This window comes from Gamsiella multidivaricata (genome assembly GCF_025024155.1).
Source record: "Gamsiella multidivaricata strain RSA 2152 chromosome Unknown BC939scaffold_120, whole genome shotgun sequence".
NCBI lineage: Eukaryota > Fungi > Mortierellomycota > Mortierellomycetes > Mortierellales > Mortierellaceae > Gamsiella > Gamsiella multidivaricata.
In genome coordinates, this window is record NW_026251828.1 from 103 (window position 1) to 24537 (window position 24435).

Consider the following 24435-nt stretch of genomic DNA (forward strand, 5'->3'; position numbering starts at 1 on the left):
CCTCTTGCCTCTGGATACAGTACCCCAGTACAGGCAGCAAGATGAGAGCAATTGCGTGTGTTTATTTGAGCTGTTGTTTCGCTTCTTTTTTATGAGCCAACACCCAAACCGGCCTGAAGCCGGCGCTCACGACTTTGTATCCGCTCGTTGGAAATGGAGATGATATGCATGCTGGACTGGACTGGGCTGCAGTAACCCTAATTATCGATTGCGGCGTATTATTATTTCTCTTGCTCTCTTTCCCTCTCTTCCTTCTCTGGATTCCGTCTTCCCCCCATCCTCTCCACTGCTTCGTCCCATTGCTATCTGCCATCTACCCTTGAAGGGAGTAGTAATAGGAAAGGGCATTTGCATCTCATTCACTCGACTGATCCCACTTTCCATTCCACATCTGGACATATACAAAAACACACTGGCCCACAACCCTCTCCCCTCCCTTCCTCTCAGCCTCTTCTTCATCTAACACTCCTGGACGGCAGGCCCCTTCATCAGCTGCATCCCTTTTTTTTTCTTTTTTTTTTCTTCGATCTGCAGGTAAATAATTCATCAGCCATACCAACGCCTGTTTCTTTGGATGAGATGGGAAATCCTATCCTTTTCGCAAGTAGGATCGACCATTGGGCTGGTAGTGTTCAGCAATATAATAAAGTGTGCGATGCCCTAGCACCCATGGATGGATGGCTCGAATTCTATTTATGGAAGATTGCCCTGCACACACTCGAATTGATTCGACTGCTCAAGTCAACAGGGCACACATGATACAGCACAGCAATTGCCCCAGGACGCAAGAGACGAAGAGAAAGCGAATGATAGAGAGAAAGAGAGAAAGAGAGAAGGAGAGAGAGGGAGAGGAGGAGGAAGGGAGGGGGAAAGGGATGAATGAACCCATAAGAAAGAGTAGGAAAGAAGACAGTGTAAGGGGAGGAGTGAGTGTCGCCTCCAGTTGCTGTGTGTGTGAGCGAGATGATGGAGAAGGCGATTCTGTACCTGATTGCGCTCAGCCCACTCAGTCTCAGCTGATGCCACAGCGTGTTCATAGACATGGACATGAACTTGGGCATGGGTAGACAGGGCGGAGCAAGATATAGGGCGCTTGGAATGGTATGCCTCAAACGGTTCCTTCTCCGCTTTTCGCCCCCCCTTCCCATTCAAACGCTCTCTTCGTTACACGAACACAAACCACTCAATCGAACTGACTGACTGACTGACCTTTCCCTCGCCCTCCGCTGCATGCTCACACTCCTTCCTCTTCCTCCCCCCCTCGCCTGCGCGCCCTTTTCCTTCCCTTATCTTCGCTCCCTCCCAACGTCCCCCCCTCCGCAACAGGAACCCGAGCCTGGCTCCCATCTCTTCTCCCCTCGACTTGGAACCCCCATGGCACAGCCTCAGACTATCCCAAAACTGGGATACCCCTGTCTCGCTGCCTCTGATGACACCATCTTCCTCGTCGGCCTCCAGTATCCCGCTGCTGCTTCAGGGAACTCCACCACGCCCACCAAAAACTCCACCTATGCTCTGCAGTCCTACACCCTTCCCATCGACAAAAACCTCTCCAGCGGCTCTCCTCTCGACTTTAGCCCCATCCCTGCGGCCAAATCCAACACCGTCAGACCTCTCGCCAACAGCAGGATGATCTGTGCCCTCGACAAGACCTCTGGCACATTTCTTTACATCTTCAACGAAAATGTCTACCTCGAGAACGCCCAGACACCTGCCCTCGCAGCTTCAGAGCCCATTGCAACCTGGGATGCTACCCGAGGTACGGCGCCGCAGGTCGCCTGGTCCAAGACTGATGGTCAGGGCCAGTTCCAATGGCTCGGACTCATTGGCGGCAACTGGACTATGTTCGACATTGATGCCGCTCACGGCGTCTCGGGTCCCACGCCTGCGTAAGGCCTCCTGTTCGCTTTCAATGCTTTTCTTTTGAGTAAAGGCCCATTAATGCCCTAACTGCGGTACATTTTCTTTTACTTGTCGATAGCCCTGTTCCCGCTGACATCCCCACGACCAGCATTTTTTCGATTTACCGAGAACGGACCGGATCCTTCCTCGTCATCTACAACAAGTCCTCCAGCACAATGGCCTCAAGATTCACTCTCGGTGCTCCCAGTTCTACGCCCTTAGTACTTGCTGCTGCCGATATTGGCTACATTGGATTCTCAGCCGTCGCTCACGCCCATGATGCGACCTACAACTATTTCTTTGGAAGCGATGCTGTAAGTAAACAGAAAAGTAGATAAATTCCGATCGTTTCTGTAGCGAGCCATGGAGTCCTCGCTCAACTAATTTGGCTCTCTTCTTGTCCGCCACCGATGGGAACGCGGTCTTATAGAAACAAAAAATCTCCTTTACGGCAACGGCGGCCCTAAATGCGTCCTTGATCGAAATGATGTCCACCAGGTCTTTTCCATCAGATTTTCGAGGTCCTGTCCCTCAGTTCTTTGATTATGGCGCTGCGACCATGTTCGATACTTCCAAGGCATTGGTCTACGGAGGGCAGGTCAATCCTGCCATCAACAGCTGGAGCTTTGGCTTGACTACAGTCATCACTAATGCAGGAATCCATTTCAACAACTACTCCATCTTTGCCACAGACAAATCTACGAGTGCCGGTGCCTTCAACGTCTACACGCCTCCAGCACCCGCAGCCCAGGAGTCATCCAGTAAGGGCTTATCAACGCCGGCCATTATCGGAATCGCTGTCAGCGCTGTTGCTCTGGTCATGCTTGTGGCTCTGTTTGCCATCTTTCATCGTCGCAACAAAAAGATCGATGAGCGCGCTCGAGAGCAGGAAGGATTGGGGATGGCAGTTCGCGATTTGCACGCCAAGGGCGGCAAAGGCATGAGCTCCTATCAACCTCGTTTCGCTTCAACCCACTCACTGCTGGATTCAGAGGCCAACACCTCCCCTCGCGGCCAAAACAGTGTCTCGACCGAACGCCCTGTAGAAAATTTGACCTTGCGCGTCCCCATTGTGCGCTACGACGGCCGCGATGTTGCTCAATCGGTGCCTCATGCTCCATTGGGCGCGGTTGTCCTCTCACAATACCGTCTTGGCCAGACGGCCGTCAATTCCAAGATGATCGTCATTCAGTTAGGCGAGAACGTGGACACGGCCGAGAGTGTGACCCTCAAGTGGGTTCGGGACGAGATTGTCTGGCAGCGAGAGGCCGCTATGTTGAACCACATCGTCAACCCCGCCAAAATCATCTCGCTTCACCAGACTATGATCATTCCCGCTGCTCTAGAGTGGCGCCATATCCTCGTTCTGGATGCACATGAATCAACCCTGGACTTTATGCTTTCGACTCACCAGCACCGCCTTTTGCACCGACCCGATCAGCTGGCAGTCGCCAAAGCACTGTTGAGCGGACTGGTCTGGTGCCACGAGAAGGATGTCGTTCATCTTTCCATCTGTACAGGGTCGCTAGTGCTGAACGAGGAAGGCCATTGGGTCATCTGGTCTTTTGGCGGAGCTAGGTTCCTGAATGAGGCTGTTGGACCCCGTCAGGGTTCGTTAATCGGCCAGGAGAACGGCACCGTGGAGAGAAACCTGGCTCCTGAGCTATTGAACGCTCGACGGGAACTAAGACTGGACACAACATTGGCTACAACCGCGATGGATGCCTGGGCAGCGGGCTGTGTCCTGTTCGAGGTGCTCACTGGACAGCCTTTGTTTAGGACCGAGGAGGCGGCAGACCAAGCGGCAACTGGGCGATTCAGTGCATGGAAGGATCGTCTCGTCGATATTCAGGACCCCAACGAGAGAAAGGTCGTCGAGGGGCTCCTTGTCCTCGATCCTAACTTTCGCCTGAGTCTTAATCAAGCTGAATCTTTGTTTGTGTGAGAGACGGCAGACAACGCCAACATCAACGCCATCAAGACACCGCCAAACACCACCTACAAAGAAATAAAATACCCGCATTACCTTCATTCCCGACTACCGACTGTGTCATTATTGCTTTTTTTTTTTTTTTTTTTTTTTTTTTTTTTTGTTCTTTCTTAATATATATAAGGCCATCCCGTGAGATCGATGTAGGCAGCATCGTAGTAACCATGCTGTGTTTATTCATAAACGACAAATGCTTCAAACGCTTCTCATAAAAATGACAGCTATGGTTTCCATGCACCTACGCAGTCCACATGTAATCCACCTCGCCCAGCTTGAAGACGCACTTGCCCTGATTGATGTTGTTGCTTTTGTCCATTCCCAGGAAGTCAGGCTTGCGGACAAAACCATGCCTTAGCAGAAGAACATTCTTTGCTGTATTCAGTGCGAACGACACCGTGCGGAAACGAGTAAGTTCAGGAAGAAATCCGTTCAAGGCTACAAGAGTGCGCCACTCGAGTTCTAAAGGATGGTCCACAGTTTGTGACCCAGGAGGTGAGTAGGGCCACAATGACGGACGAGTAGTGCATGTGCACCCCTCGATATTGACGCTTAACGTTCTAACCCCTGGACAAAACTCGCGCAGGACCGAGAGGAGGCGGTAATCGGCTGACGGACTGTGTCTCTCCATTCTGGCGATCTGCTCTTCGAGGTCACGATTCAAAGGCGGCCTCTCAGGCAGAGTATCCAGATCTGGCTCCCCCACAGGGTCAGATGGGCTTATTGGCTGCGTCTCGGACTCCATGAAAAGATGTAGGATAGAGTCCTCAAAATCGTAAGGGCATTCCATGTTGATTATAGTGAACTTGCAGATCAACAGTCCCTGCGGCAGCGAAAATGACTTATTGTCCAACTCTGCTGCGACGTCGCAGATATTGACATATGCCTTGAGAATGCTACTGTATTCTAGGCCATTGACCTCCAGGACCTTCAAGGACGGCAAAAACTGCAGCCAGTCGAACCGAAAAGACTTTGCTCCGGTTCCTGAAAGTTGCAAGGTCCCGAGCTCGGCCAGGAACATCTGGGGCATCCAAAGTAGGGGCGGATGCCCCGAGCCATCATCGTGAAGGGCAAGGGACTCCAGTCGAGACAGTCGGGCCAGAGAACCGAGATCAAACATCTGGCGGATCGTGTGGCCATCCAAAAGCAGCTCCCTCAGACTCAATGGTGCTCTCCACACGTGAGTAGACCGGCGCGTTTCCCCATCAGATACCAGTATTAGACGTTGGAGGCGCGGACAGCCATCGAAAGGATCCTCTCCCAGAAAGTGAGTATGACCAGAAAGATGCAAGTACAGGTCCACAAGTTGAGGCATTGTAAAGGACGCACTGCCTAGGTAAAAGTCTGTCCTGTGCGGTTCAGGAGTAGAGTGCAAGTTTGTTCGACGCTGGGGGGGCACTAGTCCAAGTTTGAGCTCTCGCAAGCTATTGCTGAATTCCAACTTGATTAAGCTGAGGATGAGGTGTAGTTCATGGGTGTTCAAGGCATACAACTTCGCAACAGTCAACGCAGGTGGCGTTGACAAAGCTGGGCTAAGGGTCCATACGTCCTCTATCGCCAGTGGATCGCCTAGCGCTCTTTGAGTTGACCTTTGGCGGCTCTGAAGCTCGAACCACCAGTCATTGTCGCTCAGGACTACTTGAGTCGTGTGAGAACCAAAGTCGACCTCGCCTGCATTCCGGACAACCATCTCGATCTCTCTCAGCCGCGGGCAACGTCTCAGGAAGCCTTGGAAGGAGAAGGATTCCTGCTGATTGCCGAGTGATACAAATCGGACTAGTTCCTGTAAATTCTCGTTACCAAGCTCGATACTCAAAAATGCCCAGTTTGTGCAGGCGCTAACATCCAAAGAGAGTGGTTTTTGGACAATTTGAAGGAGTGTTGCTGCCTCGTCCTTGTAGTCGCCCATGAAATAAAAGTCTGGTGGAAGTTGCAAGTGTCGAATCCCTTTTACTCGTTCTCGATCCAAGGTGTCCATGCCTTTTCCCTCGAGCTCAAGGAGACCATGGAGAAGACGCGCATAGTTGAAATTGGTGTAATAATCATGCGAGCGTCTAAGCTCCTCCGGGACCTCTCGATAGGACGTTCTCTCTGTGTCTTTCTTATAGTACGATGTAGGAGGGGTCTGGTCGAAGCAAAGTGTCGTCCAGCTTGGCAGCAAGTTGGCAATGTCGCAAGGCAGGTTCGTATCTGGATGTAGCACAAGGGTTTTGGCGTTCGGATTCTCAACAAACCAATCGAGGATCGTGTGGAATGAGAATCGAAAGGGCGAAGCGAGATCGCTCTCACACGCTGCAATGCATCCAACATGGACGGTTTCCCAAAAATCGAGATAACGGCCCCAAGGCGCCCAGTCAAGGACCTCTAGAAAAGACATGTAATTCACGGTGGTGCGAATTTCGACTCCATCCTTGTCCACCACGCGGCAGGATCCCGCCAAGCCGCTGACCTCTTCGGAGACCAGAACGGTCTTCTCCCCGGGTTCACTGGGACAGAAAATGGAGCGCAATAACAGGCGGACGAGCAATCGCTCTTGAACGGGGTGCAACCATGGCTTTGGGGCGTGTCCGTCAGGTCCGCGTCTGCCTGTAGCATCGCTGTGGAAAGGATCGCGGTAGAGGTGCTTGACCGCAAAACAGAACCAAGGCTTGCTGACGGTCAAAGATGAATGAAGGGAGCTTTGATCGAGATATGAAAAGATAGAGTGGGCGACTATAGGCGGGATGTTACCAGGAAAAGTTGCATGACTAGGGTTAGACCGCTTGTCTTTGGTGATCGTTTTTGTTTGAGAAGAGGTGGGGGAAACACTGGGCTCGGAGCCAGGTGGGTCGTCCTGGGAGCTGGCGATGCTGAGCACGTCGTCTATGCTGTTCTCGTAGGAAGTATCCGAAAGGTGCTCGCACTCATCCTCAAAAATTGTCGCCGAGAACAGATTATTGGCGTGATGAATGTCTGACTCGAACGGATAGTCAACGCTAAAGACACCGTTGTCGTAATCCTCCTCGTGTTTGCCACCTCCGTAGTGGCCATTGCTGTCGCTGCTCTCGCCCCTGCTGTCTGCACACGATTTTTGGTCGTCGTCATCATCGTCGGCTAGACAAAGTTGGTCGTCCTCCTCATCGCTAACAAGAAGAAAGGAGGAGCTAGAGCAAGACGACGGTGTGCGTCTTAGTAGCCAGGACCGTGCGGCTGTGCTAGCGTCCATGGAAAGCGTGTGTGAGTAATAAAAGTATGGATAATGTGTGAAAAGAATGAGAAGGTATGAAGTATAGGAAAGAGGGGAAAAGAGAGAGAGTGTGTGTATGTGCGTGGGTGTGAGAGTGTGAAAGAGAGATAAGGAGCGGTACGACTGCGAGGGCGAGGGAGCCCTCGCCACCCATAACGGAAGTCTGCGACGTGTCATTTTCCCTCACTGCAGACAGCCGATGGCGAGAGGGGCACAAGCGCCTTCCTTCTTCCCAAGTAGCATTATCATTGATACTGTGGTAGGGCATTGTTGCGCTATCCCAATACGTGCCCTCGCCAAAAGGAAGAGTCTAGGCGAGAGAAAGCAGGCACCCGCCCCCTATTCCTTATTCGGCGAAACACACTTGTACTTCCCAGTGTGCAAGAGACGAACCCCTGCCTGCAACCTGTCTGATAGATTCGGGCAGATTGCCGCAGCAAAATCGGACCACACCCCAGGATGCTGCTAGTAACGTTTGCTTCAGCGCGCTGGGTGCAGTTTGCTACCGTGCTGTAGTTAATTATCTTTGGCATACACGGTAGTAATTGGTGCTGAATGGTAAGTAATGGCTCCAAATAGATCTTTATTCATTATTGGTGTATTATTATATATATATATATAAACGACTATATATAATAGATAGAGCTGGCGCTGCCTTTTTCAGATCATGTCTAGGATAATGTGAATGGTTCTGTAAGGTGCGACTCGAAGTCGATATCATTATCCTGGTTCCCAAAGTGCTTTAAGAGCGAGATTCTCAACCTGAACTTCTGCCCCACAGGGGCATCTGCTGGCTTAGCCCTCACGCCGTCGTCCAACAGCACCTGCCCATCCCATCCCATGACCTGGAATGCGTTGCCTTCGATCTGGTCACTCCTAGACACGTATCGTGCAATTCCGTTCTTGAGAACACCATAGCTCTTGACCTGGTAGGGATCGTCACCCTTATCCGAGACCAGATCAAGGACCAAGACCTCACTGGCTGTGATCATGCGAAAAACAATCTTCATCAGACCAGGCGATCTGCGCGGGCGACTTTCAGAGGCAGACGGGGTGGCTGTAGAAGCGTCTGGTGCGTTAAAGCGGATACTTCGGGTCTTCTTGCTGATAGCCCCGCCTGAGCCGGCCTTCAGTGTATCATTGCGGGAACTACTCTGCCTACTTGCAGAGCCCAAGCCTCGGCTACGGCTGGCATAAAGGGGACGTCCACGAGCATCAAAGATGCGGAGACCAAAGACCGGATCAAGGACATTGACGTTCTTGTAGTTGCCGTGCATTCCCATGTAAGGTACATGCATCACTGGCGACTCTGAGCTGATAGTCCTAGGTGTGAAGCGGATGTATCCCGAGTATATCACATACTGCGAGGGATTTGTATCGGGTCCTGTGAACATCATCTCGACGGTCATCGAGGAACCAGGCGCGACAATTACGGTACTATGAGGAACCTTGACCGAAGCCTTGGCAGTGATGATCTGCGGATTCTTTTCAACCATCATGTTCTTGTCAAAGGGCAAGAGACCTGCGGCAGAAACGACATCAAGCTCGTACTGTAGTGGCGTCTGACCGTTGTTGGTAATAGTGATCTTCTGCTTCGAATTCATGTTAACTGTGTCATTGAGAGAGATGCTAGAGGGCGTGATGATAACCCGGGTCTTGAGGACACTCATCATACTGAGGAGGCCAGCTCCCTGTTGTGTAACCGAAGCAAACCCTTTATACCCCGTTTGCTGCAAACGCGGTTGAGCACTGTTCTGGAACGCAACCTTGATGCCTTTTGCTGAGCGGTCTGCATTGGGAAGCCCTTCCAGATAGAGCGCAACGCATCCAACGACATAGGGTGTAGCCATCGATGTCCCAGAGAGAGTGGCGTATGAACCAAACTAATATCGATGTTGCATTGACAGTGAGTCATTCTAGTTGTGCTCTGCTCTTTCATACACTTGTCTAAATATTCATGAGAAATTCAGCATAGATATAATGCTCCAGGGAACCGCGCATACCTTGATAGGGAAAGTTGACCAGATCTGGCCGCCTGGTGCAGCAATATCCGGCTTCGAGTTCAGCTCTGAGTCCGGTCCCATGGACGAAAAGATTGATAAGAAGCCACCATTCGGGTTAACGACCTCCTTGGGCCCGACACCCGCAACGAGCTTGATGCCCTCGACCTCCTTCTTCTCTTCAGCAATTGTCCTGAGCAGGTATTCGCCATCGTCCAGGGTAATGGTCCTGGATTTGATTATGGCTCCTGATGTGTCTCCAGCAAAACCATTGGAAGGAACGTTGTCCATAATAATCACACCGGTCGCGTTGGCCAGAGCTGCATTTGCAACCTTGACCTTGAAAGTGCAACCGCCGCGGCGAATGAGAGCGATCTTTCCCTTCAGGTCAGTATCGATAGCGTGGCATGCATCCTCCTTGACTTGACCCGACGTTCCTGGGGCGACTTGTACAAGCGCAGTATTGGTCAGATTCATATCAAAGTCTCCCATATACAATATTGATCGCGGTTGCTCTGACTTTTTGTTCGCGTCGTCCTTATCACCATCAGCGTCCTTCACATCAACGGACTTGCCCTTGAGCGCGGACTGGTCCACCATAAAATACATGTTGCTTCTGGACTCATTCTCGATCGAGGCTACTGTGATAACAGACTCTGCAACGCCAGGTGAGGATGACTCGAAAAGACCCATCTGACCCTCATTACCCATGGCAGCGACAATAATAGTTCCTTTTATGGCCAGTGCATCTGCAAGACGCGCCTCCCGATCCTGGCGCCATCCACCTGGACCTCCAAGAGACAGGTTGATGACCTGCATTCCATCCGCTGCAGCACGCAGAAGCGCCTTCATGATCAAATCATTGCTTGTACCACCTTTGCATCCGAAAACTCTGTATGCGCCGAGAATTGCTGCAGTAAAGAACATCAAGATGGGTAAGAGTGAATAAACGACGGGTGCTTTCAGATTTTTTCATAGTTCAATAAAATATATCCTGCGTATTACCTTGAGGAGCAACTCCAAGGAAAGCGGTATCATTGGCTGCTATAATCCCAGCAACATGTGTACCGTGCCCATCGCAGTCAGTCATAGGATCGTCGTCAGGACTATTTCCATCATCTCCGACAAAATCCGTTCCGTATGCAATCTTGCATCCAGGTCCAAAGCATCCTCCTAGAGCCGGGTGCTAGTTTTGCAAAAGTTAAAACAAGAAGGTGGTGCCATGGCTTTTGTCATTTTGATCAAAGATCAAGAACCTTGCCACGAACAAAGAACAGTTCCTTACATGGTAGTCAACACCAGAATCAATAATCCCGATCTTGATACCATTCCCAAACAGCTTGAGCGATTCGTGCACTTCCTTCACTCCTGTAAGATCATGCCTGTAACAAATAACAGGAAAGGAGGTGTGTAAATGCGAGTGGGGTATCTTCGGTAAGAATAGGTTGCAGTCTGCATCAGCGATGTATAGGTAATTCTTACACGGCGTATTTTTTCATTCTTGAGGCACTTTGTTTATGGACATGAAGAGGCTCCTTGATATAGTCGGGTCTATCGTGTATGACCTGAGAAGCAGAAAAAGAGGAAAAAAAATAATTTAAAGTTAGCGAAAGGCATGCCAGCATGGTACCCATAGGGCAGACAATGCATGATATGTGTGACATTTTTACCACGGGCTCGATCATCTTGATCCCTGAGATCTGGTCAAGAATCTCCCCCAAAACACTCTCGTCCCGTACAGTAATTGACACGGCGTTAAGGGCATCCCAGAACTCGTGTCGCATAGTGATTCCAGGGTGCTCTTTGACGAGTTCTGTAAAGCGCGTGCGCTGGTCGAATTGGTTGTGGAAATCGATCCAGAACGCGTTCTCAATCGCATTCTCAACCAGATCGGAAGAGCGGATAATGGGGTCTTGAAACTGAGGGCGGTGGTGTTTGTGGCCGCCAACAGTGACACCTCCGTTAGAAATGACCTTCACGTTTTTTAGGACCTGGGAAACACGTTGCGATTCAACAAACTGGGCGAACAAGGGTGAGAGTGAGAGAAGGGACGCTGCTGTGAAAGATAGGATGAGCTTTGGGGCCTTCATCTGCTTGGAAGGAAAGTTGTCGCGTTGATGGCGACAATAATGATTGCTGGTAGAGTGTACCTTGTGTGAAGACTTGAGATGGGAGAAGAGACTGGTTGTATACAAGAGAGGAGAAGGAAAATGTGGGCCATAGAGTTAAATACTTGTAGCACCTGGTAACGGAGTGTGGCCCCTCCCCTCTCTTGACAGAAATGTGTATGTATAGTATATGATGTGTGCTGTGTAATGTGTAAACGTGTGTATGGTGTGGCATCCGATGAATTTCCAACCGCTTCGTAGCTGGTATGAGAACGAACGTCTCAAGCCGGGCAAGAGATCTCTATGCTGCTCTTGTTGCTCTTGTTTCATATTTCAAGTACTGTTCCTTATCGCTCTTAATCCAACGGCCACATAGTTTGCTGGAAACGCGTTCGTTGCAGGCTGTGCTGTGATTATCCCCCCCTCTCTTTTTTTTATCCATAGACGGAATGGCAGGCGATATATTCAATATGTGCCATTCAAAACTCTATATCTACTGGACGTTCTAATCAATACAATGTTGTTTTTGAACGAATAGCATGAGATCTATGCAAAACACAATAACGAGCACAGTTCGCCCTATCCTCGAAAGGAATAGATTTCTCAAGGGTGAGACCAGGAAGGTGCGCTGATCGGAAGAGAGGAGCAATCTTGGAGGGCTTCAAAAAGCTGTAGCGACTACCCAAGAAATCATTGTCTGAGCCGTCGATAGCCTGCGGTCAGGGTTCGGACTCAGTTCGCGATTTGAGAAGGCCGATCTTCAAAAAAAGGCTGGGAAATATTTCGGATAACATCGCGGATTGCAAGAAAATGGTAGCCTACGAGTTCGAGCACTAGTGGCAGCAAGCGATCGAGGATAGGCAGGAGAGCCAAGGCGACACGGAAAGGGGAAAGAGCGAGATCAGGAGCAGGCTCGAGAATGGGGGCAGGCGCCAATTGAGTTGACAGGCGACAATGAAGATGATATCCGTACCTGTATCACCACCATGAAAGCGATTCTCCGGTCGGATATACCTCACTATCACGACACTACCATCAGAATTGTCGAGGAGCAACAACGGATAGTCTCTCAGGTGATTGTGGAGCTATCAGCACTGGCGCACAAAGCACTGATTTTGGTAAGTTCAGCTGAGAATTGCCAAACACGATGGACATATTCCTGTGGTATTAAGTTCTTACACTTGATATCATTTTTGTGCTTTAGGCCGTCGATGGACAGTTCTATAACAGCGCTCTTAACTTACACACGGTAACCCAAGACTTTCAGCCTCCGTGAAACGTTCCCTGACGATTTCATTTCCCATGGAGAGGCCGAACCAATTGTGAACGTCGCACCTATACCTCGTCACCTCCAGGAAGTGATAAGATTCTATGTCGCTTCACGCCACGGAGCCAGTAACCGTCATCAAGAGTGGAAGGACCCACATATCGAAGAATCTCGCTGCAACTTTATTTGACCTCCGAGAGAGAAGCATGAATCCAGCAGCATCTTAAAGAAGCAGTTCAGAAGAGGGCGGAGGAGGAGATCAAGGCCAGAACACTGCCCAGGTTGCATTGGCGGACGCAGATCCTGAATCTCTGGGATGAATTGTACAATATTTCGCAGAAAGAAACCCCCAGATTTTCCGAAGAGAGCGAGTCTACGATCGCGCAGCTGGCCTCCTAGAGCTACCGCGAATCAGCCAGCAAGGATCAGCCGCATATTCCCAATTTGAGCGATCGGCTTTGTGCCTTGGCTCAGCCCTTCTAGTAGCTACAACACTGCACTTGGATGGCAGGTGAAAGGTGCTCTCGACGACTGTTTTTTGACCGTTGCGACTGAAGCGATTTGGACGCGATAGAGGATATCAGGGCAGCCAAAGAAGAGGACGAGGCCATCGAGAGCGGGACCCAAGACATGTAAGGCTCCTCCCATAGCATAGTCAAGGCTTTTCAGTCTGTTCTGGTCACCTTCGTTGAATCGCCATGCATCGCGGGGCGTGTGGATTCGAACTGGGCATAGTCCGCGTTCAAAGGGACATGGTTTACCGATCGATAATATAAGGTCGTCGTGCACCTCACCAACGCGCTCCGACTGTACGTCCCCAAGAGGCAAAGACCAGGTGGAATGAGCACCTTGGCAGCAATGGACCATACGCTATTGTGAGCCCCTTGGTCTTGATTAGCAACGCCATCCTCCGGGCCTTAAGTTACGGCCAGTTCACACGTCGCATGTCCTCCCTCTACCCCTAGGTGCCACCAGCATCGGTGCGCTCATTGTCGCTTGGCGCAGTAGGGTTTTACGAAGTTCTTTCCTCGGAGCAGGCCGACATTATGGATGCAGCAAGGGGTCCACTGACGAGTGTCACAAAAGTAACGGCCCCGGTTGACAACATCGACGCAGACATATTATTTATCTGAATATTTTGTACTGCGAAGCTTGAACTAACTGTGCTAGCTGTTTCCACAGTCATAGCTGCTCCGCAGATGATACCCATCAAGGACAGTTGGTGTGTCAGTTGTAAAAGGCATCGTATCTCGCAGGAGATCATTCCACAAGGCGAAGTGCCCCAGACAGGAACTGAAAGTCGCCCCAGTACTCTCTATCAGGTACGCATGAACGAGCGTCGGCAGTCGAATCGGTGAACACGGTCGAAAAAGGGGTAAACGTTTGAGGGGGATTTGTACTGTTGCAGCGACCGGCGAATTTATCACCCCTTGAACTTGTATATCCTGTTTTCAGAAAGTCTGGCAGAACAGGCTCTGCCGTCTGGCTAAGGAATCCGCACAAAGCCCAATGACTCCCACGCTGCCGTTGCAATCAGTATCTCTGGCGCATCTATTCTTTTCGATCTCGAACGAAGGAGGCTGACTCAACTCTTATACGGCACAAGCAACAAGGCTATCAGCACCAATACTATGCTTTATTCATCATCACCGACCTCGACTATTAGAAGATGCAATAGGAGCCTCTGCATTGGACTATCTGGGCGAAATAGGTCTTAATTCGCACGTGACTAGATCCCTGTGAACAAAACAAATCACTTCTCTCAAAGAAAAAAATAAAAACAGACTTCAACACTGACCATGGCCACATCAGCAACATCTGTCAGTCAGGCTGCATCGCCTGCCTTTACCTTCTCTGCCTCGACCTTCCAGAAACTACATCCTTCAGAATACTTTCGCAAGTTCGTCTCTCAAGGAGTGCGCCCCGACGGACGACTCCTCAACAGCTTTCGTCCAACGACAGTTCACTATGGTGTGATCACCACTGCCAATGGCTCTGCCATGGTTCGCATGGGTGGCACAACCGTTGTATGCGGAGTCAAGGCTGAAGTCACAGAGCCCAAACTGGATGCCCCCAATCAAGGATATCTTGGTGAGTTTTTCTGTCCATTATTTGGTCTCCATAATGTGCTGAACAATCGGAGTGGACATTCGTCTGACTTGAACTTTTCCTTCCTGATATATAGTGCCCAATGTGGATCTTTCGCCTATCTGCTCGAGTGTGTTTAAACCAGGTCCTCCTAGTGAACAGGCGCAGGTGGTGTCAGAGTCGATCAATCGAGTCTTGAAAGAGAGTAACGTTTTGAATCTCAAAGATTTGTGCATCGAGGAGGGCAAAGCCGCATGGGTATTATGGGTCGATGTCGTTTGCGTGAGCTATGATGGAAACATTAATGACGCTGCTCTGACCGCTGTCATGGCTGCCCTCGGAAACGGTAAGTTCCTTTGTTTCTAGTACCGGCCCGCAACTGCTCGACAAAAACGCTGCATTTTTTTTTGTTCTGACAGTATAGGGCATCGACTTTTTGATAGTGCGCATTCGCAAGCCGGCATACGAGGAAGGAATTGTGAAAGTGCCTGGATCAGGAACTGTCAGTAATGAGAACTCATTTAAATTGAGCCTGCTCAGGATGCCGCTGAGCTCATCTTTTGCACTTTTTGATACAACCTTGACTCTACTCGCAGATCCAGACTTTGCAGAGGAATCGATTGGTATGGGTCAAATCACTGTAACTCTCGATGAGCATGGACAGCTGTGCGCGGTCTCGAAAGTAGGCGCTGCAACGAGTTCGCAGGAAGTACTGAAACAGTGTGTGATAAGGGCAAGAGAGCGTAGCCAGGAGCTGCGGACCATTATGAGGCAACAGCACCAATAAATTCACTCGATGCTTCATAGATTATTTGTCCAGAGTAGGATACTTGTATATTTCTTGAAGAAAAGCTTGATATTATGACGAAAAAGAGAAAACATAATGCTAAGTGTGTGTGTGTTTGTATGTATGAGTGTGCGAAGGGTTTATTCAGATTGAAGCGTGGCCTGGAGAGCGCGCTTCACCTGCGCACACTTATCCATGAGCACCTGAACTGCCTGAACCAACAAGTCCTGAGGTTCAATTGACCCAACAGATTCGATCGTAACTAAACCAAGAAAATGTCACGGATAGGAAGTTAGTTCGATATCAGAATCGACTTCCTTGTCACTGCTGTACTGATTCCTGACTTACAGATAAAATGATCGCGGACGCGAGTCAGCTTGACCTTGTTCTCAAACTCGGCATGACGGAGCACTTCCCTTGAAACCGTATCCTTCCTTGGGTTCACGACCACAGCCTTCTTCACACCGTTCTCCTCGATGATATCGACGACACCCTTGGGGAAGCACGACTGAAACTTGAAAGCCGCCTCGCCCGTGATATCCCCATTGATCAAGATCTCTGGCAACAGGCGGTATGTTGCTGTGGCAACAGGCGACCACTTGGCATGATCCTGACCCAGACCCTTTTCACAGTGCACTTCCACGTCGATCTCCTGTCCTGGCCGCAGTTTTGCAATGACAATGTCGTCATGAACGGGCTTAATGGGGCAGTCCTTGAAACGTTCCGCCTGATCTCCCTTGGGGTCCCAAATCAGATCGCCAGAATAAACACTGGAATGGATATACTTCTTGAGAGGGTCTGTCTCTGCGGGTGAAGCCTGGGGGTTGTGTTTGCATTTTGCTGTGAGTCGGAAGACGATCGTGTTGAGATCCGTTGATGTGTCGTCCCTGGCTTTGAAATCGAACTTTGTAGGATCTGCCAAGATGGGCACCAGTCCTAAGCGGTGCGCCAGAACCTCATCCACGACCACTGAGGTATTGTTCATCACGAAAACGTTCGAAATAGCCATTGTTGGGACCTCAGCAATCAAAATTCTTCTAAAGGCATTAGCGATGGCTGCGTCGATCCCGACCATGTCGAATTCCATTTCACTCTTCGAGAGTCGGTTAATCTTGATCTTGAAATTCTGTTATTGACAATATAAGATATTATAGGCCAAAGCATAGAGTAAGAGATGTTATCCAGACCAAGCACAACCGTTCGTCAGTTGTCAGAGTAGATCGATATCTGTTCCAGCGCATACCTCCTTGAACTTTTCAAAGTCCCATGCTAGATTAACGCCTGGATAGTTATGAGGAAAGTCGGTAGAGGCAGCCTAAATGGGTAACATTAGATAACTGTGTCAGCTGCATACGGACTCTTCCTCCTGTGTCCTTATGCGTGCCTTGAGTTAGTCAGTCCTTGACTGCCATCAACCGAAATACATACGCTGGTGACACGGTCCCGTTCGACAATAACGCGAGAGCGCAGAGTCTCCATATCATTGTGCTTGAAATTCTTATTTTCTGCGACCATGACGATGTATATATGGTGCTGATGCTAGTGAACAATGGAGGCGAAAGATGCGGGCACTGGTAGAGCAGAAAAGAAAAAAGAAAAAACAAAAACAATGCGACGTCAGCAGGACTGTTTTTATTATATCAAAAAAGGCAGCGCCCATTTTTGGTGGCAACGTTTTGTTGCCACCAACTCTATTTGAAAACAAGGAAAACGATTGGGATCTGAAGTATGAAGCAAAAGATATTGCAGCGATGCTGGTGGTGTTTAAAACCAGGTTTGCTGACTGCCTCCTGTGCCCTGACCAGCATTCGTGGTCCACATCTCTCGTGGATCCTGGCTTTGTTGTATAAACGGTGGTGGATGGGCCAGATGTGATGGATGAGGGTGAGGGTGGTGGCCAGGATGGTTGTTATTGTAGTTATATGAGGAGGAAGAGTATCCCGCACGGCTACCCGGTCGACTATTATTGTTGCTGTGAGTTCCGTGACCATAGTACGAACCTCCGCCTCCATAAGCCCTCGAGTTCGTTGGGAAGGGCAGATGCTGCGACGGGTGACCTGCGTGATGATCCATGGCCGAACTCCGACCGCTGTTGCTGCCGCTTCCGTAGCCGCTGTTGTAGCCGCTCCCTCCACCATTGTAATATGAAGGTGAGTGATGCGAGGACGAATATGGCAGATGGCCGTAGTTGTGATGATTGTTGCCAACCATCATTTCCTCGTCAGAGTTCTGCAGGAGTTCAACGACACCCTCGACTAGCTGGACCATCGCAGGCTGGTCTAGCCAATCCTTTCCCGACTCGATTGCATGGCTCAATAGCCCCTCCATGTCCATGCCATCGTTCATAGCCGAGCCAGGGCCTAGATCTAGCCCGACTCCATAGTATCCCAGCTGCGGTGACGGCGTCGATCGGTGGCTGTCATTGTGGCTGGTGTATCCTTTCCCGTTCTTGGCCTGCTGCTGTTGCTGTTGGTATTGATTGCGTCCCTGCTGTAGATGACTGTTACGGCTCTTGTGGTCTAAAATCAAGAACATCTTTTCAAACCCATCGGCCATAAGCTCCCGTAACGATCTCAGTGTCCGAATCGTCCTCTCTGATCCATTAAACTTCCACCAGTCATCGACCACTAACTGGTTGTAACCCACGGCCTCGACATCGTTCTCGCCAGCAAAGAGTAGGATCGAGATAGGATCCAATCGGGTGGTGTTTCTCAAAAAGATTTGAGTCTCTCCAGTCCTGACCTTGGTTGAGAATGCATAGAGCGATCCTGGCTCGGGCACCTGGTCGGCGTATAGCATCTTCTCGCCTCTCATCGAGTTCACCGATCCAGGATGTACGATGCACGTGTTATCATGACGAGTGCGATGGATCTTCTTGCTGGTCTTGTACGAGATATTTGGAAACACGCCTGCGCAGATCATGGCACGAAGAAGGGGAATGCAGTTGGAGTTTTTGTTGTATTCGGCCGGTCCCATTTCGAACGAGTTGCCCTGTTGAAGACGTGCTTGGTATGGTAGACTAGCTACAACGCCTGACTTCTCAAGTAATCCCAGCAGTTGAGCTTTCGCACGCTTAACATTTTCAAGAGCCTGTCGACTCAAGAAGTTCTGGTCCGTAAAGTTAAACGATGCCCTGGTTGGGTCGCCACGCTCACCCGTCCGCTCCATCTGTGTTGCCGCTTGAGTCAGCACGTCATTCCAAGCGTTGTAGGCGTTCATCATGGCCAAATGGTCGCTGTTCAAGTCCTTTGCCCACTTCATCTTGGCGCGATCCGCCTATTTTTGTTTATATTAAGATGCAGAGCACTTGCGGTTAAAATAAACACAGGCTTGGGGAACCTGGAAACAGAGTGAATATACGTCCGACTCCACCGACATACCTGCTCTTTCTTCATGAGAGGCGACACAAAGACATCCTTCGTGCCCAAGGAAGCACACAGTGTCAGCACAGGATCCAAACAGCGAAAGACACAGCTCAAAATTAGACAGCGCCCAAAACTGGGCTCTACCGGAAGCGTCGCAAGAACTCTTCCTAGTGGCGTGAGATTCTCGTTTCGGTCCAAGGCACCGAGGGACGTCAACTGCAGTAATGCGTCGGAGACACTGAGCTGATCTGGAGGCTGGATGGCCTCAGCCAACACATTAGCGATTTTAGTCGAGCTATCGACAGATTTGATGTGCAGACAAATCTCTTGAAGGTCGGACCGCAGCATCTCCGGGATCGAAAAGGCATCCAAGAGTTCGCGCCGCTGCAAAGACATCATGCAGTAATACTGTCCTTCCTGAACGCGGCCAGCGCGTCCAGCCCTCTGCTTCAAGCTTGAGGCGCTGATCCAGGTTGACAAGAGCGTCGTCATCCTCTTGGTTGCATCGTAGTTGGTTTCCTTGACCTTGGCGCTGTCGACAACGTGAACCACATCCTGAATTGTAATGCTGGTCTCGGCAATGTTGGTGGCGAGAATGATTTTTCGCATGTGCGGATCTGGGAGCGGCTCGAAAACCTCTTGCTGCGATATCGATGGCAAGGTCGAGTGAAGCATGTGAATCTTGTATTTGTTGGCGTCGTTATAGTCAATTCCGAGAGGAGACATATTCAAGAGCTGGCGTTGCACTTCCTGCATCTCCTCCCAGCCTGGGAGGAAACAGAGAATCGCCCCTGTGGGCGGACTTGTCTTGACAATATGAGAGATCGCCATGGCAATCAAGTATGCAGGGACCTCAGCATCCAGGATTTCGTCGCGTGGCATCCTGGAAACACGCCTGGCCTGATTCAGAATGCTCTCGGCATAGTCCAACTCACTGTCATCAACATCATCCTCTTCGTCGTCGCTGTCATAATGCTTAACTGGCCTGTCGGCGTTGGTCGCATGGTGGGGCTGAAGAGGACCCACGGGCTGGATGTTCATCTCCCGTTGAATGTACTTGTTTGTCTGCTCGTGCCTTGAAAACTGGGCCATGGCCGAGGGAGGATGCTGCCGATACATGGCATCCAGAAGATCGTTCAGAAAGTGTTGCTGGACGGGGAAGGTTCGACCCGGGACAGAAATGGACGGGCACTGCCCATCCCTGAAGCCTTCCCCGAAATACGATGCAAATAAGCCAGTATCGATGGTCGCACTCATGAGGATGAGTTTGATAGCAGGAAGTCCCCTGGCTCGACGCTCGCGCTGCATCTGTCGCAATAAAACCAGCAGGAAGTCCGTGTCAATGTCACGCTCGTGAACCTCGTCGACTACAATGTGGCTCACACCTCTGAAGGGATCGTGAGGTGCGGCTCCAGAGCCGTCAGATCCTGCCGTTACAGATACGCCAGCGCCGCCTTCGTTATGCATCATTCTCAAAAAAATACCGGTGGTGCAGTATAAAATCGAACCACCAGATGTTGGGGGCTGACTGTCGAACCGAACCTGGTAGCCAACTGATTGACCGACTCGCTCTCCTCGCTCAACTGCAACACGCTGTGCAACAGAGATGGCAGCGATCCTGCGAGGTTGGGTGCAGATGATGTTGCAGACTCCACCTTGACGGTTCTTAATATAGTCCTCCAGAACGATCTGCGGCAGCTGGGTCGTTTTTCCGCATCCAGTCTGACCTACTAGTACAATGACATCGTTCTCCCGGATTTTGCTGGTGATCTCCTCTGCGTACTGTGCGATTGGTAGGGCTGCTCTGCTCTCGCGAAGTTTGGCCAACGAAGGATTTTTCTGGTACGCAAGATACTGATCGTAGAGGCGCGCAGATTTTCCTGCCACTTGATCCGTATCCAGTTTGCCGACCAAATGACGATTGTGTCTTCTACCGTTGTTGATTTGAAATCGCTGTTGCCCTTGTTGCTGTTGCTGTGGCGAATGCTGCGAGTGAAGCTTATTTTTCTCGCTAGCCAAGTCTGTCGAGACCTTGATATCCAGCTGTGGACGCCGAACGGTGAAGAAGGGCTGACGACTGAGGTTGCTCAACATGTATTCGATATCCTGCCGCATGTTCTCGTCCATTCCGACATGGATGTTTGGTGCGGCTCTGACCACATCTGCATGCTTGCCTTTGCTGTCCTTTGTAGAGTCGAATTGCTGCCAAATTGCCTGCGACTCTTTCTTCATGTTAATGGCGGCGTCGACATAGGCATGGTGCTCCGCCTCCTTCTTGCTTCGCTTCTTACCGATACCCATAACCCGATCCTGGACAAACAATTCTGCTTGCCACAGTGCCTGATGAGTCTTTCCTGAGCTGTGATAGTCGATGTAGGGCGGTCCCAGAGAAAAGGTGCGGATGTAGTAATCGACAAACTTTTTCGCAGTCTCGATGGTAAATCCCGACTCTTCGATCGATCCTGCCTGCGGCAAAATGGCGTCTGCTCCTCGAGCAATTGCGGTCTGTTGGAATTGTGCAGCCGCTCCCAACTCGGCTTCCTCGATGCTTTGTCCCTTACCCACACCCACAAGGCCGTCGTACTTGAGGATCGAGGTAACCGTCTTGGTATTGGGATCGACCTTGTTGTCGTATTTTGGCAAGCCGAGCTTCTTGTTGGTGAAAAAATTGACTGCCCAATCCTTTGGCGACTTTGCAATGTTCTTTTTGCCGCGCCCGTAGTGGCGATAGTACTCAATCAACGAGTGCTTTTCGAGTTGGTAGCAGAGATCGAGCGCGCAGATTTTTTCAGCTTCCTTTTTGTTCTTGCCATCGCCGCAGCCGATAATGATTAGATCGGGATCAGGAGTCTGGACTTTAAACTCCATTCTGACCCAGTTCATGGGCAATCCTGGGATAGACACGATCTCGAACTGGGGCGGGGGTTCAATTGCCCTGCAGATGAATTGAAGGTAGTTCTTGGGATTGTCCCACCATCGCTCGCCCTTTTCTGCTATGCTGTCAGAGTGATCGGTTTTGTAGGTGGTATCCAGATGGTGTTGGTCGTAGAGATAAATGCGCTCCTGCTTGACAGGAGGAGATGCGGCAGATCGACCTCCAGCTCCTCCACCTCCTCGACCGCCTCCTCGACCGCCACGCCCGCTGAGCCTGTAGGTCGAACTGTTATTGCTGTTGTTGCTATTGCGGCCATTTCCAATGCTGTTATGCTGGTGATTGTATCCTCCCCTGGCATGGGATGATCCACGTCCGGGAGGGTTCCAGTTGCTCTCGGTCGGGGCATCAGTGTGGTCCCATGATTGATGGCCGCGGTGTGGTGGATGATAGGGAGAAGAAGAATTAGACGGTGCGTTGTCAGCGCTAGGACATGGTCGTAGATAGTGTGGGTGGTTGGGATTGTTGACGTTGCTATTGTTGTAGTTGGGTGTTCGATGCGGTGGTTGATAGCGCGGTGGCATCGTTGAAGTAATCTGCGAAGGCTTCTTGAGGAAGTGCGAAGAAGGCGACCCGGAAGACAACTTGATAGCGCAAAGCGTATGCTAGGCAAAATCTCTGTAAGCAAGGAAAAAAAATGGAAAAGGATGCTATGGTCAGATCGAGAATTTGAATCGGAAGAAACGTTGTTTGTGTGTTCGGGACGAAGAGCAAGGACGTGTATGTGCGTGTGAATGATGGCTGAATGTAGTTGCATACCTACAAGGATGGAATGGATAAAAAAAATAGGATAAACAATGCCAATTGCTTATTTCCATGCGATGAAGAAGACAGGCCTGTGAAGAGGAGGAGTAGGGATGATCGAAGGTGGAGTGGAGAGAAGTGGGAGTGCGGTCTAGGTGTGGATCGTAAAAGATCAGTTATTGTGAAGGGCGTGCAATTAAGGGACTGAGAGACCATGCATTTAGAGAACGGAGAATGACCGCAAAACACAAATTGGTGGCAAAAAAAATCCGTGGGTCTAGCGCGGGCGGTTGTGGATGTTTCAGGCCTCGCCTATAAAAAAAACTGGTATCCAATGGCTTGTTATGAGTTTAGCGCGATGAACCTAAGCTGTAGGCCCAAGACACCATAGCAGAATTGCATTAATAAGAGATCTAGTGCGTTCAATCCTGACGACCAGATACTGCTCAATGCTGCCCTGGCCAGCCATTCCCTTGAAACGAGTTCATCTTTCGCCTGGCCAAGACAGGAACTAGGCTATGATGCCAAAAATACTTCACTCGAGTCCTACACTTCTAGCGCACTCTCGATCGAGAAGAGCATACCTTCACCTACGCCAAAGGTTAGATAACCAGCAGGGAAGGGACCGGCAGCTACGCCTGGAAAGACGAACATGCTATTGACAACCGAGTCATTATCCTCGCTCTCGATATTTTTGAAGTATCCGCCGTTGAACTTACAGACACATGGTTTCTGAATCGATATCTCCTGAACATAGAGGCTTACAAGAAGGCGATATTAATTGGTGAGACGGAAATTGAAGCAAGTTGATCTTCTGGCGTCAAGGCTAGCCAATCTATCTAAAGGACTTGCTGCCCACATCAAGCACGGCAACAGCGACGCTATTCAAAAAATACATTAAAGCGAGTTCAACGGTTTGGTGGATCAATTTCTGGAGATGGTAAAAAGAAGTCTGAGAGAGAAAAGGGGTCCGTTGGATTTGGTCGCTCAATACTAAGATTGCCTTGACATCCATGCACAGCTTCTTTGTCAAGTTTTTATTTTTATTTTTATTTTCGCGATAAGTCTTTACTTGGTCTTTAGTTCATTAGTCCATTCCGATTATCTGCATCTACTTTCGACGTTTATTTGGACAGATGTTAGGCATGGCCGCTCGAGAACGTCGTCGTCCGCGTTCATGGGTTTGATACCTCCATGTGCCGCTCTAGCTACCGTCGTCAGGGGATGGGGTTACTCTATTACGCCGCAGGATTCGTGTTCAACATCGGCATATTCTTTGCTCATGAGATATCTTTTCTTGAATGACACATTGATCCGTACCCTGACGGAATCTAGAGCCAACTCAGGTATCCATAGATGAGTCCACAGTGTTCAGGACTTGCCCCAGGTTTACAAAATGACCCTTCGCTTAATGTCAGTAGCCTAGACAATGTGCTGCTTTGTGGACATCGCTTCGTTGTCCTACTGTGCATTTCCTCTTTCATAGCGAGAGGCACAATTCGGTCAATTATTCTTTCAGTGAGATGCTCTTTCATCTTCCGTCAGGATTAACGCAAGCAGAAGAGTGCGTGCCTCAGATGCGCTAGTGCATCCTCCGACTCACGTAATCAACCCGGTATCTGTTACTGTTGTGATGCGCCGGGCTAAGTGCTGCAATTTTCTGATATCTGAAATACCATGCGAAGAGGATGGTTTTGGCGTTTCTTGTCAAGAATGCGAGAGAGCCCCATTTGATCATTGAGGCTGGCCACAGTCTCTAGAGCCTTCTGAGGTTCACTAGTGAGGAGTCTAAGTCTGTTCTCCAATTTTGCTTCGTGTAATTCACGCCCAGTTGATTTTTGGGCCGCCAAGTTAAGCATAACGCATAGGAGGATTAGTATGAAAACAACATGTATGTCGAAATTTCAGACGACACACGACATAAATATCATAATACGAAGCACACTCCTGACTTAGCGAGCAAGTAATGATCTGAGGAGCGGATGCCATGGCCAATGCCTGTGTGGGGGAAATATCAAGGAACCACAGG

The 24435-nt window shown here is 50.0% G+C and overlaps 7 protein-coding genes across 7 annotated transcripts; 3 read left to right on the top strand and 4 right to left on the bottom strand.

The window, feature by feature from the left end:
- Window positions 1–900: 900 nt before the first annotated feature.
- Window positions 901–1986, top strand: BC939DRAFT_40580 (uncharacterized protein). The gene is made up of 2 exons (XM_051552837.1): window positions 901–1101; window positions 1327–1986. Exons 1-2 carry the CDS (start codon window positions 1042–1044, stop codon window positions 1891–1893), a joined length of 627 nt encoding a protein of 208 aa, XP_051406629.1. The 5' UTR covers window positions 901–1041; the 3' UTR covers window positions 1894–1986.
- Window positions 1987–2238: 252 nt separating this feature from the next.
- BC939DRAFT_40582 (kinase-like domain-containing protein) lies at window positions 2239–3948 on the top strand. The gene has a single exon (XM_051552839.1). The coding sequence runs from the start codon at window positions 2387–2389 to the stop codon at window positions 3845–3847; it is 1461 nt and encodes a 486-aa protein (XP_051406630.1). The 5' UTR covers window positions 2239–2386; the 3' UTR covers window positions 3848–3948.
- A 90-nt stretch (window positions 3949–4038) lies between these two features.
- Window positions 4039–7225, bottom strand: BC939DRAFT_468599 (uncharacterized protein). The gene has a single exon (XM_051557929.1). The coding sequence runs from the start codon at window positions 7092–7094 to the stop codon at window positions 4131–4133; it is 2964 nt and encodes a 987-aa protein (XP_051406631.1). The 5' UTR covers window positions 7095–7225; the 3' UTR covers window positions 4039–4130.
- A 387-nt stretch (window positions 7226–7612) lies between these two features.
- BC939DRAFT_468600 (peptidase S8/S53 domain-containing protein) lies at window positions 7613–11299 on the bottom strand. The gene is made up of 7 exons (XM_051557931.1): window positions 11266–11299; window positions 10786–11171; window positions 10598–10680; window positions 10401–10497; window positions 10121–10301; window positions 9119–10026; window positions 7613–8998 (listed from the first exon to the last, which is right to left on the bottom strand). Exons 2-7 carry the CDS (start codon window positions 10897–10899, stop codon window positions 7787–7789), a joined length of 2595 nt encoding a protein of 864 aa, XP_051406632.1. The 5' UTR covers window positions 10900–11171; window positions 11266–11299; the 3' UTR covers window positions 7613–7786.
- A 2975-nt stretch (window positions 11300–14274) lies between these two features.
- BC939DRAFT_468605 (ribosomal protein S5 domain 2-type protein) lies at window positions 14275–15403 on the top strand. Its single transcript, XM_051557932.1, has 3 exons — window positions 14275–14581; window positions 14676–14924; window positions 15022–15403. The coding sequence occupies exons 1-3, from the start codon at window positions 14290–14292 to the stop codon at window positions 15363–15365; spliced, it is 885 nt and encodes a 294-aa protein (XP_051406633.1). The 5' UTR covers window positions 14275–14289; the 3' UTR covers window positions 15366–15403.
- Window positions 15404–15505: 102 nt separating this feature from the next.
- Window positions 15506–16844, bottom strand: BC939DRAFT_481906 (DNA-directed RNA polymerase; the record flags this gene model as incomplete). The annotated part of the gene is made up of 4 exons (XM_051559065.1): window positions 15506–15627; window positions 15714–16491; window positions 16609–16680; window positions 16794–16844. 4 exons carry the CDS (start codon window positions 16842–16844, stop codon window positions 15506–15508), a joined length of 1023 nt encoding a protein of 340 aa, XP_051406634.1.
- Window positions 16845–16970: 126 nt separating this feature from the next.
- BC939DRAFT_416988 (P-loop containing nucleoside triphosphate hydrolase protein) lies at window positions 16971–22540 on the bottom strand. Its single transcript, XM_051553017.1, has 3 exons — window positions 22422–22540; window positions 18746–22280; window positions 16971–18641 (listed from the first exon to the last, which is right to left on the bottom strand). The coding sequence occupies exons 2-3, from the start codon at window positions 22184–22186 to the stop codon at window positions 17130–17132; spliced, it is 4953 nt and encodes a 1650-aa protein (XP_051406635.1). The 5' UTR covers window positions 22187–22280; window positions 22422–22540; the 3' UTR covers window positions 16971–17129.
- Window positions 22541–24435: the final 1895 nt, after the last annotated feature.

Bases quoted from the DNA above. Each gene is read 5' to 3' on its own strand.
- BC939DRAFT_468605 (XM_051557932.1), top strand. From the start codon at position 14,290: ATGGCCACATCAGCAACATCTGTCAGTCAGGCTGCATCGCCTGCCTTT. The intron at 14,582-14,675 runs GTGAGTTTTTCT...CCTGATATATAG, and splicing joins CCCCAATCAAGGATATCTTG to TGCCCAATGTGGATCTTTCG. The intron at 14,925-15,021 runs GTAAGTTCCTTT...ACTTTTTGATAG, and splicing joins CATGGCTGCCCTCGGAAACG to TGCGCATTCGCAAGCCGGCA.
- BC939DRAFT_468600 (XM_051557931.1), bottom strand. From the start codon at position 10,899: ATGCGACACGAGTTCTGGGATGCCCTTAACGCCGTGTCAATTACTGTA. The intron at 10,681-10,785 runs GTAAAAATGTCA...TCTGCTTCTCAG, and splicing joins TCAAGATGATCGAGCCCGTG to GTCATACACGATAGACCCGA. The intron at 10,027-10,120 runs GTAATACGCAGG...TCTTTACTGCAG, and splicing joins CCTTGGAGTTGCTCCTCAAG to CAATTCTCGGCGCATACAGA.
- BC939DRAFT_468599 (XM_051557929.1), bottom strand. From the start codon at position 7,094: ATGGACGCTAGCACAGCCGCACGGTCCTGGCTACTAAGACGCACACCG.
- BC939DRAFT_40580 (XM_051552837.1), top strand. From the start codon at position 1,042: ATGGACATGAACTTGGGCATGGGTAGACAGGGCGGAGCAAGATATAGG. The intron at 1,102-1,326 runs GTATGCCTCAAA...CCTCCGCAACAG, and splicing joins GATATAGGGCGCTTGGAATG to GAACCCGAGCCTGGCTCCCA.
- BC939DRAFT_416988 (XM_051553017.1), bottom strand. From the start codon at position 22,186: ATGCCACCGCGCTATCAACCACCGCATCGAACACCCAACTACAACAAT. The intron at 18,642-18,745 runs GTATGTCGGTGG...AAACAAAAATAG, and splicing joins CTCTCATGAAGAAAGAGCAG to GCGGATCGCGCCAAGATGAA.
- BC939DRAFT_40582 (XM_051552839.1), top strand. From the start codon at position 2,387: ATGATGTCCACCAGGTCTTTTCCATCAGATTTTCGAGGTCCTGTCCCT.